Source organism: Rhipicephalus sanguineus, chromosome 4 (assembly GCF_013339695.2).
Source record: "Rhipicephalus sanguineus isolate Rsan-2018 chromosome 4, BIME_Rsan_1.4, whole genome shotgun sequence".
Taxonomy (NCBI): Eukaryota; Metazoa; Arthropoda; class Arachnida; order Ixodida; family Ixodidae; genus Rhipicephalus; species Rhipicephalus sanguineus.
The window spans coordinates 194,720,502-194,738,400 of NC_051179.1; the positions used below are offsets into that span (position 1 = coordinate 194,720,502).

Below are 17,899 nucleotides of genomic sequence, written 5' to 3' on the forward strand. Positions count from 1 at the left end.
GGGGGAGGGGACCGCATCGTTCGACAGGCACAGTCGCTTGCATGCGCTATCTCGAGGCATCAGGACACGGCTCGTACACTTGCTGTGCTCTCAACGCTTACTTCGCGTTTAGAGAACTCAGAGCAAGCTAGCTGCTAGCCTTACTTCACTTAACAATACAATTTGTTGGTATCGCATTTATTGCTTCGCCCTTAAGCGAAACTGAGTTTTTTTAACCGTCAGTTATTGACCCAGGAAAGCGAGAGGCGAACGTGTAACATGGCGTGGCCACTTCACTGTGGGCCGTCAGCGATGGGCCCGCTACTGACAGCTGCGCATTTGCGGCTGTTCTGGCCAGATATACTTTTATTAATGTGTTGACAATTTAAAAAAGCAAGCAAAAAATTCGAATTGGAACGCTAGCACGCGAGCTCGAAAGGGCAGGGCCTTTGGGGGTATTTACCGCAGAGTGATTACAAACTCAGATGTGTGGCGGAAGGAATTACGAAAAAGCTCTTCGGGATGAAGATCCATGGATAAAGTATATCTGAGGAAATGTGTGAACGCGTTCCCACAGTTCGCTTGCTCTTCCATAAACGCGAAGCAAGGAAAATTTGTTCCATAGATCTACTGCTAGCAATCCCAGATTTCATTCCGCGATGTCCAGAAACAGAAGTGACAGACATTTTACCGGCACGCATGTAGTTATTACTGAACATTGCTTTCTTTACGTGCCGTGCGACGCTTGAAACGAGCTATCAGAAGCGTTTCTAGAACAGACAATGTCCGCCGATGAATCGCCGTTGCACTTTCTCGCTACCGATAGGCCTAGACGTCGCGAGCCTCTGCGGAGAGCGCGTTTTGCTGTCGAGCCGACTTGCAGAACAGAAGCTGCGTCGGCACCGTGCATGGCGTCGTGGCTTACTCGGGACGCACGCGCGAGCGCAATTTATTCAGCGGAATAATTCTTGGTCCATGGTTGTGACTTTGGCAGCCCCAAGATCAAGCTGGACATGTTCTGACGCGCCGGCGATGCGATTGCCGGTGATAGACGCCCGAGACTTTGGCGCAGTTTGGCGCAATTTTCGTCGATATTATCAGGATGGCGCAGTAAATACAATTTGGCGCACTTTGGCGCAGTTGGCGCAGGAGTGGAATCGCTGCAAAGCTCAATGAATTCAGGGCCCATTTCTTTGTTTGGCACATGAAAACCTGCAAGTCCGTACCCTGCTGGCGGCAAGTCGTCCACTTTACTTTCTCCGCATCTATATCACAATTAAAATTATAAACTTAAAACAGTGCAATGGAAGTCCCCTATACGTTCCTTTACTTCATTCTTTCCTTCGCTTTCCTTCACCTAACAATTATGTTTTCTAAATCTCTTAAAGATGGTCAAGTACCAGATGACTGGGTAACTGCTAAAGTCAAGCCCCTACATAAGAGTGGAAATCCCCATTCTGTTACTATCGGCCAATCTCTTTAATTTCAACTTCTTGTAAACTACTTGAGCATATAATACATAAGAATATTTCAGAATTCCTAGATAAGCACAATATTTTGTCAGGTTCAAAACACGGATTCAGGAAAGGATTTTCTACTTGTACTCAGCTGGTAACTACAGTTCATGACTTCGCACTATCTATAAATTTCGGAAAACAGGTAGATGCAATTTTTATGCATTTTGCTAAAGCTTTCGATACGGTCGCTCACAATAAATTGCTCTTCAAATTGGATTTAATTCTTAAGAATACGCAGCTTCTAAATTGGATTTCCGGTTATCTTTTGAATCAAAAACACTACGTCTTTTTCAATGATCACTGTTCTCGTACAGTACCGGTTGACTCGGGTGTCCCCCAAGGCTCCGTGCTCGGACCCCTCCTGTTTTTATTGTTTATAAATGATATATCACATGATATACCTGTAAAAGTTGTGGGGTTGCACACGCAACCCATTGTCTTCAACGCGGCGGCACCTCGGCTTCGCGCTATGTTTGTACGCGCAGTGGCGACGGGGGTTGCGTGGGAGAGGGCACGTGCCGCTCCCGCAGCCCTTCGCGCCCTGCTCCCTGGCCGAAGTCGAGATGCCCCGTTTTCCCTCCTTGCCCTTTTCTGGAGAGACTCCTCTCCAGACCCAAGGAACGCGCGCCGCTTCCTTAGGGACCGCCTCGTCTTTTCGACTCGAGCAGCGGTGACGACCACAGCTTGATCGAGTCGGGAGCCACCCAGCCGCCATCACCCCCTGCGCAACGCCCGGTCTATTGTGAGGTAACTTACTGCCTCAGGGCCGGACTGTGAAGCCACGAGAGGTGAGTCGAGCCTTATCGCTCTAAATCTCGTGTGCTTCCCATTTTGTTGTTGTTTTCACGTTGTCGTGCGGAACTTCTCCGCCGCTTCGTTTTATCTGTATTTTTGTTGCGTTGGTGGCGCTTTTGGCACAATAAACTGTGTCAGGCAAAGAACTTGTCTCTGTTACCACTGGCCTGAAACCCGCCGCGGTCGCAACTTACGCGAACCGCGGGATAGGGGGTCACAGCTCTGACTGTTAGGGCTGCTGCGTAGCTCTAGTAGCGAGTAACTACACTCCTCTAGTGCGCGGTGTGATCCAAAGACGGGACAGTTTCGCACGCGCGGATCTGTTCGTTACAAAGTAACCCCTATATTTGGCGCCCAACGTGGGGCCAGTGGTACGACAGAGCGAGTCAGTTTGTGTGAGTGACTGCCACTACACGAACAACCATGGCAGCAGACGAGGCTGACTTACAGCCGCTGTTCATGCTGTCACGGATGCTGCCAATAAGCAACAGTTCGAAGGTGCGGTAACGGCTACTGCACATTCGATTCCTGAGGCGAACTTTAGCCAAAGGGAGTAGAAGTAGCACAGAGCAGGGGTATGAGCGGCTGGCTGGCGATGGGCACCCCTCCTGCAGCGATACGACTTACTGTTCGCTGCAGAGGGAGAACGAACAGCGTGTAGCGGACGCACTTACGCGTACGCTCGTTGTCTGTGAGAAGAGTAACATTACTACTCAAATCACCTTGCCCGACGCCGAGCCTGAGAGCGACGTAACTGCTACGACGCTCAATGTTATCGGGAGGGGTAACATTACTACTCATTCTGATAATTTGAATTTCAGCCTGAGAGCAGAGTAACTGCTACAATGCTCGACGGCGACGGTCCGAAACGAAGGGCAGACGACCCACCTTCGCAGGACGAGAACGCTAACCACTACGACTGCGTCAGTTTAGTGGAAAGCCTGCTTAGCCGAAGGGAGTTGTCAGAGGCACAGCTGCAGGATCTCTTTTGTAAATACTTTTGTAAGTCTTTGATGGAAGCCCGGCGGCGCGGCCGCGGCGCACGTTGACGCAGCTGGTATTGCTGTTAGTGCGCGGTGCTCTGAAGCAGCTAGTAATGCTGTGAGCACGTTTCCTCCTACTTTCGATTCCTGCCCGCTGAGAACTGACCACTCCTTGCTAAGATAAATCCCCACGGAGAAGGATACACATGAGTCCTTCAAAGCGGTGATTTCCCGCACGTTGGCACGCATACTCGTGCATAAGCTCATTGAGATGTTCACGTGATTCGAATATCCAAAGCAGTTTATAACGGACAATTCGTCCTGATTCTCTGTCAAAATCTTCGTACACTCCTGCGTAGCCTTCGGCATTAAGCGCAGGAGAACGACCACGTAATGTGCCCAGGCAAATCTCATTGAATGTGGGAACCGCAACATCAAGCACATGCTCGTTGAAATTGCGGGGACGCACAATTGCTCTCAGGGCTACTGTGAACACGCTCGACTGGCTTTACCCCCGCCACCCTCAATCTTTGAAGGGAGCTGCCTAATGCCGTAGAACATACTCTACAGGAATGCAGCATGGCACTGGTTGCTTCGTCAGCACGCGCTGACTATGCAGCTGGGCTGCGCGCGAAGGTGACAAAGGCTTTGTGCAAAGCACGATGAAACCTGAGCACTGCTCGTGCGGAGCAGAAAGCGCAGTATGACTGCTCTCATCAGGACGTCAGTAAAAGGTGGGCGACCTGGTGTTGAAGCGCAATCATGTCCTAAGCGATGCCAGCAAGAAGTACTCAGCTTCTCTGGCACCGAAGTGGATCCGTACCGGGTGGGGGAGACTGCCTCTTCTCTCGTGTACAAGCTGACGGACTTGACGCTAAGACCGATCGGCTGACCGGTGCATGTCTGTGATCTCAAACCCTACTATGACAGAGGGAACGAGTGGCCCAAGGGAAACGCTTCCCCGCGCCCGCAGGCAGTGGCATCCGAAGGCACGGCTAGACGTACGAGCTCAGTGCGACATTACAACTTGCAATCTTGGCAGAACTAACTCTGTCCAGTTTGTAGGGGCTTTATTATGCGTGATATCGGATGGGACGCTCCTCTGATATCTAGCATGCAGCCTTCGAGAGCGAGCACGCGCTTGCTTTTTCGGAAAGTAAGAGAGGGGCTAACTTATTGTTTGAGTCGCAGATCACCCATCGGCAGCATTCCAACAACAGCCAAGCCGAAATGACCGTTTTCGCCAGCAGATGCCCCATAGTCTGGCACTTCGTCAAACCGTCAACGCACGCATTGCAGAGCAGGGAGCAGCGACACCAAAGCTACAGTGTTCTACCAAAGCCTACAGCAGCAGCCAGAGTCAAGGCGAAAGGAAAAAAAAAAAAACAGCAGAACAGCTTCCGGTCCCGAATGGCCTCGGTGCAGAAGAATTCGCGGAACCACTGCACAGCCCGGCGAAAAGCTGCAGACCCGGCGACCGAACTACGGAGTGCACCTGCAGTACGAGCGTGGTATCCCGTTGCGCAGAACGGGGGTCGCAGCCCGCCATCAGCAAGCGTCGGAGAATTTCGACTCCAAACGCCTTAGAAGAAAAAGAGAAAGAAAGAGAACCAAGAGCGGGAGGAGCAGCAAAGACTATAGGAGAAACGAGAAAAGGAGGGGAATGATTCTACCCCCACCAGAGGGCAACGACTGATGAGCGCCCAAGCTAACTCTCCCATGGGCAATAAGGATTCAATGGGGGCTAGTTGGTACTGCATCGTTCTTGTTCTGCGCTAAAAAATGTAACAGGGGGACGACACGGGAACACAGACGTGCGCAAACTTTCAACTGTTTATTTGTGATCAAAGCTCGTCAATATATACACAGACATGAAAGGGCAAGAAGCAGATACAAACGTGACGTAGAACATGAAAAGGCGTGAAAAATGGAAGAGGGTGCAAATCTACAGATTTCATGAAGACACGTGTGTATTGACGTGATGGTTGTCTATGAAATTAAAAGGGGGGTTTCCCAGAGCCACGGAAGGAGAGCTTACGTATGTTGATTGATCATTTTTTTGCATGAAGTAGGCCTCCATGATTTCTCGGCTTTTTTTCGATTTGCTGTGTTCCAAAACCTTGGTGTCACTGAACATAGGCTTACACCCGCAACGTGCGCAGTGCGCTGCTAAGTGCCCTGGAGACTGTAGCATTTCAGTCGCGTATCTATGTTCTCTTAATCTGATATTTAAGCATCGTCCCGTCTGTCCAATATATGATCTTTCGCACATGAGGGGGATCTTATAAACTATGTTGTCCACACAATCCACATTTTTCTTGCAAAGGGCGATAGAATTCTGCACAATGAGCTTAGCAGCTTTGGAGCAGTAAAATGTTTTCGTTATGTTGATGACTTTTTAGTATGTGTTCCTTTTCATCAATTTCCAGAGCAAAATGAATCGAAATGTGTCGAGGTGTTTGCAAGAGCGCACCCGGGATTAGAGTTTACAGTTGAAATGCCAGATAAGGGATGCCTGCAGTTTTTATACATTTCGTTAACTTTTAGCGCAGGACACACATGTTGGGAGTATAAACCGAGAAGTCAAAAGAGTTTGTTCCCTTACGATTCAGGACACTCAAAATTAGTTAAGCGGGCCATAGCTAGCTCCAACGTCAAACAGTCTATCCGAAAGTCATGCCCCCATACCATCAAGAACAGTATGATGCGTCAAGTCTCTAGACTCAGAGACAGTGGTTACCCCCCTTCTATGATAGCATCCGTCGCTGAAAAGATTTTGAAGGGCCTGAGCGGCGGAAAAGTTGCAGCCAAAAACACATATGAAGGTAGGAAGAAGGTGACCGTGTTACCCTACATACATAAAATTTCGCATGGCCTAAAAAAGATAGCTGAAAAGCGCGGCACAAAAGTTGTGTTTTCAGCGCCTTTGAAATTGAAAGGGCTCTGCAAAAAAGTTAATTCCGAAAAAGAAAAACCATCTAGCAACAGCTGCAGGATAAGGCATGCTAACCGGTATGTGGATTGTGTGGACAACGTAGTTTATAAGATCCCCCTCACGTGCGAAAGATCATATATTGGACAGACGGGACGATGCTTAAATATCAGATTAAGAGAACATAGATACTCGACTGAAATGCTACAGTCTCCAGGGCACTTAGCGCACTGCGCACGTTGCGGGTGTAAGCCTATGTTCAGCGACACCAAGGTTTTGGAACACAGCAAATCGAAAAAAGGGCGAGAAATCATGGAGGCCTACTTCATGCAAAAAAAAATGATCAATCAACATACGTAAGCTCTCCTTCCGTGGCTCTGGGAAACCCCGCTTTTAATTTCATAGACAACCATCACGTCAATACACACGCGTCTTCATGAAATCTGTAGATTTGCACCCTCTTCCATTTTTCACGCCTTTTCATGTTCTACGTCACGTTTGTATCTGCTTTTTGCCCTTTCATGTCTGTGTATATATTGACGAGCTTTGATCGCAAATAAACAGTTGAAAGTTTGCGCACGTCTGTGTTCCCGTGTCGTCCCCCTGTTACATTTTTTAGCGCAGAACAAGAACTCCCATGGGCATCGGCAGGGGGGTGCAAAAGGGGCACTTGCCCCCCTCAAGCCACACCAGTACTCGCCCCCAACCAAGCTACACCAGTGCTCTCCCCCTCCCCCAGCCACGATGCAACGCGGGTTTGCACCCCCCAAGACAAAATCCTGCCGACATCCGTGAACTCTCCTGCGTCGACATGACGCTCTCCTGGCGATGCGACCAACGCAAATCAAGGAGACTTGCAGTCTGGCGCTGAAATACATCCAGCCGTGTGCCCCTTTCAACACCATGGGCCGCAAAATCCGAGTGAGCGAGCGACGCCAGAAGCAAGCCGAGCTGATTCCGACCGAGCTGCCTGGATTCCTGACAACTGTTCCTGACGACTGTCCCGACGACTGTCCTGACAACTGTCTTCAACTGTCAAGCTGCCCTGCATTATCACTCAGCGACACATTTTTCCGGCTTGCCAGGTGACTGCCCCTTCAGCGATAACGGTGATCTGCGTCTCCGTGCTGCTCCCTCATTGACACGGATTTCACCGTGTTCCTGGTGGAGCCGTTAGCCCCTTCTTAAGCCCCAGGTGATGGCGATCCTTTTTTTTGGCTAAAGGGTTCAATTAAGGAGGGGGGGATGTGGGGTTGCACACGCAACCCATTGTCTTCAACGCGGCGGCACCTCGGCTTCGCGCTACGTTTGTACGCGCAGTGGCGAGGGGGGTTGCGTGGGAGAGGGCACGTGCCGCTCCCACAGCCCTTCGCGCCCTGCTCCCTGGCCGAAGTCGAGATGCCCCGTTTTCCCTCCTTGCCCTTTTCTGGAGAGACTCCTCTCCAGACCCAAGGAACGCGCACCGCTTCCTTGGGGACCACCTCGTCTTTTCGACTCGAGCAGCGGTGACGACCACAGCTTGATCGAGTCGGGAGCCACCCAGCCGCCATCACCTCCTGCGCAACACCCGGTCTATTGTGAGGTAACTTACTGCCTCAGGGCTGGACTGCGAAGCCACGAGAGGTGAGTCGAGCCTTATCGCTCTAAATCTCGTGTGCTTCCCATTTTGTTGTTGTTTTCACGTTGTCGTGCGGAACTTCTCCGCCGCTTCGTTTTATCTGTATTTTTGTTGCGTTGGTGGCGCTTTTGGCACAATAAACTGTGTCAGGCAAAGAACTTGTCTCTGCTACCACTGGCCTGAAACCCGCCGCGGTCGCAACTTACGCGAACCGCGGGATAGGGGGTCACAGCTCTGACTGTTAGGGCTGCTGCGTAGCTCTAGTAGCGAGTAACTACACTCCTCTAGTGCGCGGTGTGATCCAAAGACGGGACAGTTTCGCACGCGCGGATCTGTTCGTTACAAAGTAACCCCTATAAAGTCAAGTTATATGCGGATGACTGCATCCTATACTCGGAAGTAGAAAACCATACAGACCAAATTCACTTAAACGATGCATTTCAAAAGGTAATTCGTTGGTGCGATAAATGGCAGATGTCAGTTAATTTTAAAAAGACCGTTTTCATGAAAATTTCTCACAAACGTAACCCTCTTCATTTTGCATATTCAGCCAATAATTTTTTTTTTTTGCAGGAGGTACAACATTACAAGTACCTTGGTCTTTGGATTTCGAATGACCTTAACTGGACAAGACATATTAACACAGTAATAAGCTCGTGCAATTACAAACTATCTTATCTTAGACGAGCTCTCAAGCTCTCCACTCCCGCCGTTCACCTTATTGTATTTAAGGCAATTGTTCAACGTACTTTGGATTATGCATCCCATAAGTTGGTACCCTCACACAAGAAAAAATATCAGCGAAATGGAAAAAATTCAAAAGAGAGCTGTTATATTTATTTATAACAGTTTCGGCCGTACTTCAATAACATGTTTATTAGCTTTTAAAAGCCAACCTCCCAACACCTACACAAAGAAATAAAGTATTGAGATTGAAATTTTTCTTTCAGTTAGTTAAAGGTTCTTTTAAGTTAGACTTATCACATATACTTCATTTCTACACAGGATATGCCACAAGGCAGAGGCATGCCTTTACAATCACCCCATTCTCCACCCGTAATAACACATTCAAATATTCTTTTTTCCCTAGGACAATTACCGAATGGTATAATCTTAGTAACGAAGTTGTTTCCTAGTCATCCTTAAACCTTTTTGCTGCGCAGCTCCAGCAGTGAGTGTCGGAATTCTACTACATGTGCTACTGTCGTTTATTTCAATCACTGTAACGATTCCCCACTTGGGATCATCTTGAATGTAGCACTGTTTTCTTTTTTTCTTTTTCTTTGTTTGCTCTTATGCCCGTTTATTACAAACCATTTTTTTCATTGCTCTTTTTTTCTTCTGAAAGGGTATAAATACCTTACCTGTTTTATATGTATTTGTTTGCCGATTTTTAAATGCAGCAAATGTATATCCACCCTGCGAAAACCCTATGCTAGGGTTGCAGTATTCATAAATAAAAAAAAAAATTACACAGCTCGTTAGTATGACATGCCTCACAGTCACTTTTGGCACATTGAACCCCACGACTAGTGCAAGCACACTTTTCATTAACTGTCACTTATCATTTTGTGCATCAATTTGACAACTCCCACAGCCATCCCCGTCAGCCAAGAACCCTGCATAAAAACAATGCTGGCATCTAGTTAATCACGCGAGAGGCACCTGAACCAATTTCATTTGAAGGCCATATAGAACAGCCTTCCATGCCCGCTCAAAGAGTGCTGCAATAGCTCAATTCCTGGCGATTAACAGCTTGCTTTGTCGAGTATCGTGTGGGACAGTAGAGGTGAAAGACAAGTTCATCGTTGGAGACTTACAGGGTGCAGGTGGGATGGCAAAGCCCCCTGGGCCAGCAGGCGCAGGCTGGTCTCCAGGTTGGCAGTACGCACACTCGCGTGCAGTTGCTGCACACAACATGCATTCCTTGGCACCACAGCACACAGTGCAATAGCAAGCCCCAATTTTGGATGACTGAGTAAACTAGTTAACCATATAATTCCTAGCGTAACAACTTTCCAGTGGAGAGACTTGCAGGGTGCAAAGCACATGGGACAGCCCAGACGGCCTTACCCATGTGGCAAAACAGAGTCCTCCTTTCTGTATTTATTACATATTCAGAACACCAAGCAGGAGGGGAGAAAACATCAACAAGTAATCTCTAATGTGTAACATAAAAGCAAGCAAAAAGATTGTCAAAACAGAACCAATAGTGTGGCATGGTCAACAATAAAGTTCACACAAAACGACACGCGTTTTCAACCATTTTCAGCTCATATCCATAGTAAATGAGAAACAGAGTGAAGAACAGAACAGAGACAGACTAAACTGAAAATGGATGTGAACACTCTGCATGAGTGTTCTAAGATGGGCTCAAGCGAAAGCGCTGTTGACGCGAGACTTCAGTTGGTATGGTGCATTTTTTAGTTTATGGCTGAGCAAACCGCATTTTCTGGAAAAAAATGTAGGAATATCATTAATAGGTTGCGTGAAGTGGAGAGTTGCGCAAGTTGGTGAAGGTAGATGCCAGTGCAGCGAGTCTAGTGTTTCCTTGCACATTTTTCCTAGTCCTGTGTGCTGCTTCACCCAGATCGAATGTTGCCATTAATAGGGCAGGAAGGTGTATTAGCAACCGTGACTCCCAGGTATCTATATATTTGACGATTTCAAAAAAGGGATTAACTTTTCATGTAGTAAACCTAAATGTGGATGGACTTTAATTAGGACACATAATCCTTCCCCACTGTAATTTTACTGAAGAATGTGGATGAGAACTTTTATAAAGACACAAATGGGCCCTTACGGTGAAATTGGCTTTTTTCTAGGTGTTGCTACAATAGGCTCTGATTACAGTGGCAAGCAGTAGCCATCCCAAATGCAGAATGTGGTGTTGAGTGGTTTTCATGCATGTGGTGTTGACAAGACACATAACTATGCCCAAGTGTGCAAAAGATAACTTTTACAAAGAGCTCATCTATCTTTTATAAAGAGCCTTTATAAACAGCTCATCAAAGGATAACTGCCTACCACTTGCAGATGAATGGCCTCACCGGATATCTGAATAAAACCTTCGCCGACATGCTGGCAATGTACATCAACGTCGAACACAAGACATCGAATGCCATCCTTCCATATGCAACTTTTGCCTAGCCTACAGTACAAGAAACAACACACATGGTGCCGATCAAGCTAGTCTCCGGAAAAGGTCCGGCAACAATGGTCGTCGCAATGCTACCCAACGTCCCTGACGAAGAAAACCTCGACGTCGCAGTCTATCTTCAGCGCGCCGAACAAACCATACAAAACTCGCCCGTCGGCGCCATCAAGTGCCAGCGCGTAACCGACAGCCGTCGTTACAACCTTCGATGACGCCACGTAGAACGGCAATCACCGAGAAACTTCTTGGGCAAGGCCCTACAAGGTGCTTAGACTTCTCGGCGCTCTGGACTACGAGGTCATACCGAACGGCATTACCAACTGACCTGAAGTCATTCACTTCGTGCACCTTAAGCCGCTCTATGTGCGTCAGCAAACCTTCTTTATTATTGTTCTTTCTTTGCGTATGCTTTTCTTTCTTGCTTCCTTGTTTTAAGCATCAGGACGTTTTTTTCAGAGGGGGGCAATGCAACACGCGCTTCATTTTCTCTTTCTATGTAACCGACCCGTTACACGTGCAACCAATGCCTTGGAACGGGTCGGCCCTGTTGGTGCGACATATTCATATTGCAGAACTGAAATAACAAGGACGAGACCGGCAGTGTCTCTGTCCCGTCCTTGTCCCTTCAGTTCTGCACTTTACAATATGTCTTGGAACATTCCCGGTTAGTTTAGAATCAATGCAAACAACAGAGGTGGAACACCAGCAATAACGCTGGATGTCACATGTACCACCTGACTTACCACAGATTAGATGACCAACGATTGTGCTTAAGGCTGTCGTTGTCTAGTTTATTCTAGAGCTAACGCAAACACAAGCGATAATGCTAGAAGGTTCAATAAGGGATGTATAAAAGCCGATGCATTTCACAGACAAACGGGTTACCAACGGCTGATCGCCGCTATTAGTGCACCGGGTGTATTGCTTGTACCTTGACTTTTCATTTCCTGGGCACAAGTTCACCCAATAAAGGGTCTTCATCTGTACCAACTGGTGTTTTGAATACTTCACAGTCATAGCTACGTGCCAATATACAGGTTGTCTCAAGAAATGCATCTGAAAATCCTCAAAAATAAGGAAAGTGCGATATTGGCTCGTTGAGTTCATAATTACTTTTTCTGCAGTGGCAGACATGATTGCTAGAGAAATCAATTACAACAATAATTAAATTAATTAACTTTTCCAATCGTGGAGACAGACGGTCAAGTCAAATGGCAAAATTGTAGCCCTTCTTGTGAAGAGCCCATTGCCGCTTTAAGATTTCCAAAAAGCAGCCACTAATATTTTTGGCAGATTGATGACATCTGACCAATTTCACCAGCAAAACTGAAACAGAGACGTGGAAGAGTGCATCTGCCATATTCTTCCAAAACGCCTAGAATGAGCTAACATGAATGACTTCATTTCGTGTGTGTGCTGGCTGTTCTTCAGATTATAGCATGCATGGCACACATACATTAACAAGTGCAGAAGAACTAACACTGCAGCAATCATTGTGAACAGTGATGCCCTTCCGACTGTCTGCTAGTTGCACTCATTGGTGCTTCAGATTCAGTTTCAGAGGTTGCACAATAATTACCAGAGGCCGCTTTTTCGAAATCTCAAAGCGGCCTTCGCAGGAAGGACTCCAATTCTCCGCCCGACCACCTGTCTCCACTAATTAAAAAGTTCATGTATTTTTGAATTACCGTTGTAACTGATTTCTCCAGCCATCTTAAGATTTCTGCCACTACAGAGAAGGTAATCCTGAAGGCAGCCAGCAAATATTCCATTTTCGGACACATTTCTTGAAACACCCTGTTTATCAAAATTAATAGAAAAAGTATGGCTACCTAACCATTCTTCTTAGAAATGATAAGGGAGGGCTCGTTTGTAGATCACGTGGTTACAAACACACAGCCAGCAGCAACTAGATCACTTTTTGTTTCTCGCATATTTGCCAAATTCTCAACCAGTGGCTGGGTGCTTGTTGCGACACGAGCAAGCAAGGGAGCTGAAAAACGAGTTTTGACGAGCATCATCTCTGGGAATGACAGGCACCTTGCTGAGGTCCTCCTGCGTCGGCTGCTCCCCTTCCTTGGCCACCCGGTGCACGAAGGCTAGATTCTGGTGCTTGGCACGTATGAACTCGGACTTCACTGGGCTGTGAGTGGCAATAATGAGGCCCACATTTCTTACAACTGATGAAAATCATTGCCTGTGCACACTGTAAAGTTGTATTAAGAGGCATTATCCACAAAACAACATTTGGTGGCCGAGTTTAGTCCCCGACATATCATAGCTACCACCCTACACATATCATAGATTGGTTTACAAGGCCTACCATTCTTCAACCCACACTCATGACAATGCACCGAAAGATTGCCATCACGATAGTTCCCCACCTTCCTCTTGTGTTCCATGAGTCTTTGCTTCAGACACCTACCAGTCTGGCCGATGTAGCTGGAGCCGCATGATAATGGGACCTCGTATACTACTTCTGATACACACGGTACAAATGGGTCCCGATGCTTGATATCGCATGGCTCTTTCTTTTTCTTAAATGGGTTCGTCATTTGGCAAAGCCGTTCTAGCTTCTCAGGAGCAGAAAGCACCACTCTGATTCTGTTCCGGTTGCCAATCTTCTTTAGGCGGTGAGATGTGTTATGCATGTACGGAATGACAACGGTACGAATCCTATTTCCTTCTTGAGACAGATTTCCGTTTCCTGATTGTTTCTTCAGCTTGCCCTCAGCTACAGATACAAGAACGGCGTGTGGGTATCCTGCTGACCTCAGTCGTTCAACCTGGTTTTTGAAACTGGTTGCCAGAGAATGAACACATGATTTCTTTAGGGCGCTGTCTAAGCACTGTCCAGCTATTGCTCTTTTAACAAGTTTTGAATGGGACAAATGATACTGTCACGTGGTCGTGACGTCGACGAAGACAGCAGTCGGCGTTTGCACGATGAAACTGTTTATTTGGCCGAACTTGTGGCCGGAAAATGAGAACTAGAACTACAGCAATACACGCTGTACAATGATAGCGGCGAACAGGGCGTCGTCCGTCGATCAACTGACAAGCGGTGAAGCGCGTCGGCATTTAAACATGTGCCGTCGAATATTCCAGCGTTATCGCTGGCTGTCGTGCAAATTCTAGAATAAGCTCGAGTGTGCGCGTCTTGCGCGCAACCTTAACAAAACGATCTACAATGATCGCGAAGGTTCTCGAACAACGAGGCGCGGTTCGCGCTGAGCGTTGCTGACAGTCTTTGTGGCCGAAAACCGAATACAGCAAAAGTGATAAAGAAACGCACGTGGCAATGCCCCCCTCTGAAAAAGCATCGTCCCGATGCTTAAAACAGAACAGGCCAATGCATGCAACAATAAATAACAAGAATAAAGCAACAAAGTACAATAAACAATAAGCACAAGAAAGAAAGCACAATAATAAAGCAAAATGACAGTGCTCAGATTGGCTAACGTGCGTAATATGGTTTGAGGCGCACGACATGGACGACTTCAGGTCGTGCGCGGCGCCGCTGAGAGTTCGTAATGCCATCAGGGACAACCTCGTAGTCGAGCGCGCCGAGGCGTCGAAGTACCCTGTACGGTCCAAAGTATCGTCGAAGAAGCTTCTCACTGAGTCCCCGTCGGCGTATTGGCGTCCATACCCATACACGGTCACCGGGTTGGTATTCCATGTGACGTCGTCGAAGGTTGTAGCGGCGGCTGTCAGTCGTCTGCTGGTTCTTGATCCGTAGGCGGGCGAGCTGCCGTGCTTCTTCGGCGCGCTGTAAGTAAGCGGCGGCGTCGAGATTTTCTTCGTCGGTGACGTTGGGTAGCATGGCGTTGAGCGTCGTCGCCGGGCTTCTTCCGTAGACCAACTTGTACGGCGTCATCTGCGTCGTTTCTTGGACGGCCGTGTTGTAAGCGAAGGTCACGTACGGAAGGACGGCGTCCCACGTTTTGTGCTCAACGTCGACGTACATGGCCAGCATGTCGGCGATGGTCTTATTTAGACGTTCGGTGAGGCCATTGGTCTGTGGGTGGTAGGCGGTGGTGCGGCGGTGGCTCGTCTCGCTGTATTTGAAGATCGCCTGAGTTAGGACCGCCGTAAAGGCGGTACCTCGGTCTGTTATGAGGACCTCTGGGGCGCCATGACGCAAGACGATGTGCTCCACGAAGAACTTGGCTACCTCGGCGGCACTGCCTTTGGGCAAGGCCTTTGTCTCGGCGTAACGGGTGAGGTAGTCAGTTGCTACGACTATCCACTTGTTGCCGGAAGTCGACGTCGGGAACGGCCTCAGTAGGTCCATCCCGATTTGCTGGAACGGCCGGTGAGGTGGTTCGATTGGCTGCAGAAGCCCCGCTGGCCTAGTCGGCGGTGTCTTTCGTCGCTGGCAATCTCGGCAAGTCTTAACGTAGTGGGCGACGTCGGCAGGAAGGCGTGGCCAGTAGTATTTTTCCTGTATCCTCGCGAGCGTGCGGGAAAAGCCGAGGTGACCCGCCGCCGGGTCGTCGTGCAGGGCCTGCAGAACCTCTGGTCGCAGTGCCGAAGGTACAACGATGAGGTAGTCGGCCCGGGCCGGAGAGAAGTTCTTCTTTACGAGGACGTCGTTTTTCAAGAGAAATGACGCCAATCCCCGCCTGAATACTTTTGGAACAACGGTGGTCCTGCCCTTGAGGTATTCCACAAGGCCCCTGAGTTCCGGGTCGGCTTGCTGTCGTTCAGCGAAGTCGTCGGCACTTATGGTTCCCAAGAAGCAGTCATCATCGTGGTCGTCCTGCGGCGGTGCGTCGACGGGGGCACGAGACAAGCAGTCGGCGTCGGAGTGTTTTCTTCAGGACTTGTAAACGACTGTAACGTCGAATTCTTGAAGTCTTAGGCTCCACCGTGCGAGGCGACCTGAAGGGTCCTTCAAGTTGGCTAGCCAACACAAGGCGTGGTGGTCGCTCACAACTTTGAAGGGCCGGCCGTAGATGTAGGGGCGAAACTTTGATGTAGCCCAGATGATTGCCAGACACTCCTTTTCTGTTGTGGAATAGTTGGTTTCTGCCTTTGATAGCGACCGGCTAGCATAACTGATGACCCTTTCCAATCCGTCGGTCTTCTGCACAAGGACGGCGCCGAGTCCTACGCTGCTTGCGTCGGTGTGGATTTCCGTATCGGCGTGCTCGTCGAAATGCGCAAGTATCGGAGGCGTCTGCAGGCGTCGTTTCAATTCTTGAAATGCCTGAACTTGCGACGTTTCCCACCTGAATTCGACGTCGGCCTTCGTGAGTTGCGTCAGTGGCTCGGCGATCCGTGAAAATTCCTTGACGAAACGTCTGTAATAGGCGCACAAGCCGAGAAAACGGCGTATGGCCTTCTTGTCGGTGGGCGTCGGGAAGTCAGCGATGGCAGCTGTTTTCCGCGGGTCCGGGCGAACACCATCCTTGCTGATCACATGACCCAAGAACAAGAGCTCCTCGTACGCGAAGCGGCACTTTTCAGGCTTCAAAGTGAGTCCGGAGGTCTTGATTGCTTGAAGTACAGCTTCAAGGCGACAAAGGTGTTCGTCGAAGTTTGAGGAAAACACAACGACGTCGTCCAAGTACACGAGGCACGTCTGCCACTTCAAGCCGGCCAGTACTGTATCCATAACCCGTTGAAAAGTCGCAGGTGCAGAGCAAAGACCAAAAGGCATGACCTTGAACTCAAACAGGCCGTCTGGCGTTATAAAGGCAGTCTTTTCTCGGTCTCTCTCGTCGACTTCTATTTGCCAGTAACCGGTCTTGAGGTCCATCGACGAAAAGTACTTTGCGTTGTGTAATCGATCCAGGGTGTCGTCAATCCGGGGAAGGGGATACACGTCCTTCTTCGTGACTTTGTTCAGGCGACGATAATCGACACAAAAACGGAGAGTCCCATCCTTCTTCTTGACTAGCACCACGGGGGATGCCCACGGACTCTTCGACGGATGAATGATGTCGTCGCGTAGCATTTCGTCGACCTGTTTCTTCACGGCGTCCCGTTCCCGCGTCGAAACCCGGTAGGGACTCTGACGGAGTGGTCGAGCATTTTCTTCTGTTATAATGCGGTGCTTAGCAAGGGGCGTTTGTCGGACCCGCGATGACGACGAGAAACAGTCCTTGTTTTTCTGCAGAAGGCATCGAAGCTGTTGCTGTTGGCGAGCGGGAAGATTTGGGTTTACGTCGAAGGGTGGCTCAGCTGTTGGGAGAGTCGTCGTAGCTTCGTCGTAATCCGAAAAAGCAAATGCATCGCTGACAGCCAAGATTTCTTCGATCTATGCAATCGTCGTGCCCCTGCTCAGGTGTCTGTATTCTTGGCTGAAGTTCGTTAGCATCACGCTTCCTTTTCCTTCGTGCAACCGAGCAATGCCCCTTGCAACGCAGATGTCACGGTCTAGTAGCAAACGCTGATCGCTCTCGATGACACCTTCGATGTCTTCAGCTTTTTCAGTGCTGACGGGAATTATGACGCTGGAGCGAGGCGGGATGGTAACTTGATCCTCGAGCACGTTCAGGGCATGGTGACATGGATTCGTATCCGGCGGTGTCGTTTTGTCCGACGATAGGGTTATCGACTTGGTTCTAAAGTCAATGACGGCGCCGTGATGGTTTAAGAAATCCATGCCAAGTATGACGTCCCTGGAGCAGTGTTGCAAGATTACGAAACTCGCAGGATACGTGCGATTATTGATTGTTACTCTTGCTGTGCAGACTCCAGACGGCGTTATTAGATGGCCTCCAGCGGTACGGATTTCGGGGCCTTCCCGAGCAGTCTTAACTTTCTTCAACTTCGTGGCGAAAGGCCCACTGATGACGCAATAGTCGGCTCCAGTGTCGACGAGCGCGGTGACGTTGTGGCCGTCAATGAGAATGTCGAGGTCGCTAGTTCGTCGTCTTGCGTTGCGGTTGGGTCGCGGCGTCGGGT

At 48.9% G+C, this 17,899-nt stretch overlaps 1 protein-coding gene across 2 annotated transcripts in view; it reads right to left on the reverse strand.

Moving 5' to 3' along the window:
- Window positions 1-17,899, reverse strand: part of LOC119391003 (ARF GTPase-activating protein GIT2) — a 369,377-nt gene that overhangs the window by 337,124 nt on the left and 14,354 nt on the right. For both annotated transcript variants that reach the window (XM_049415016.1, XM_037658710.2), the window contains exons 2-3: window positions 13,022-13,124; window positions 9,645-9,731 (exon numbers count right to left, since the gene is read on the reverse strand). In XM_049415016.1, coding sequence (XP_049270973.1) covers window positions 9,645-9,731; window positions 13,022-13,124 — 190 coding nt within the window. The remainder of the gene's footprint in view (window positions 1-9,644; window positions 9,732-13,021; window positions 13,125-17,899) is intronic.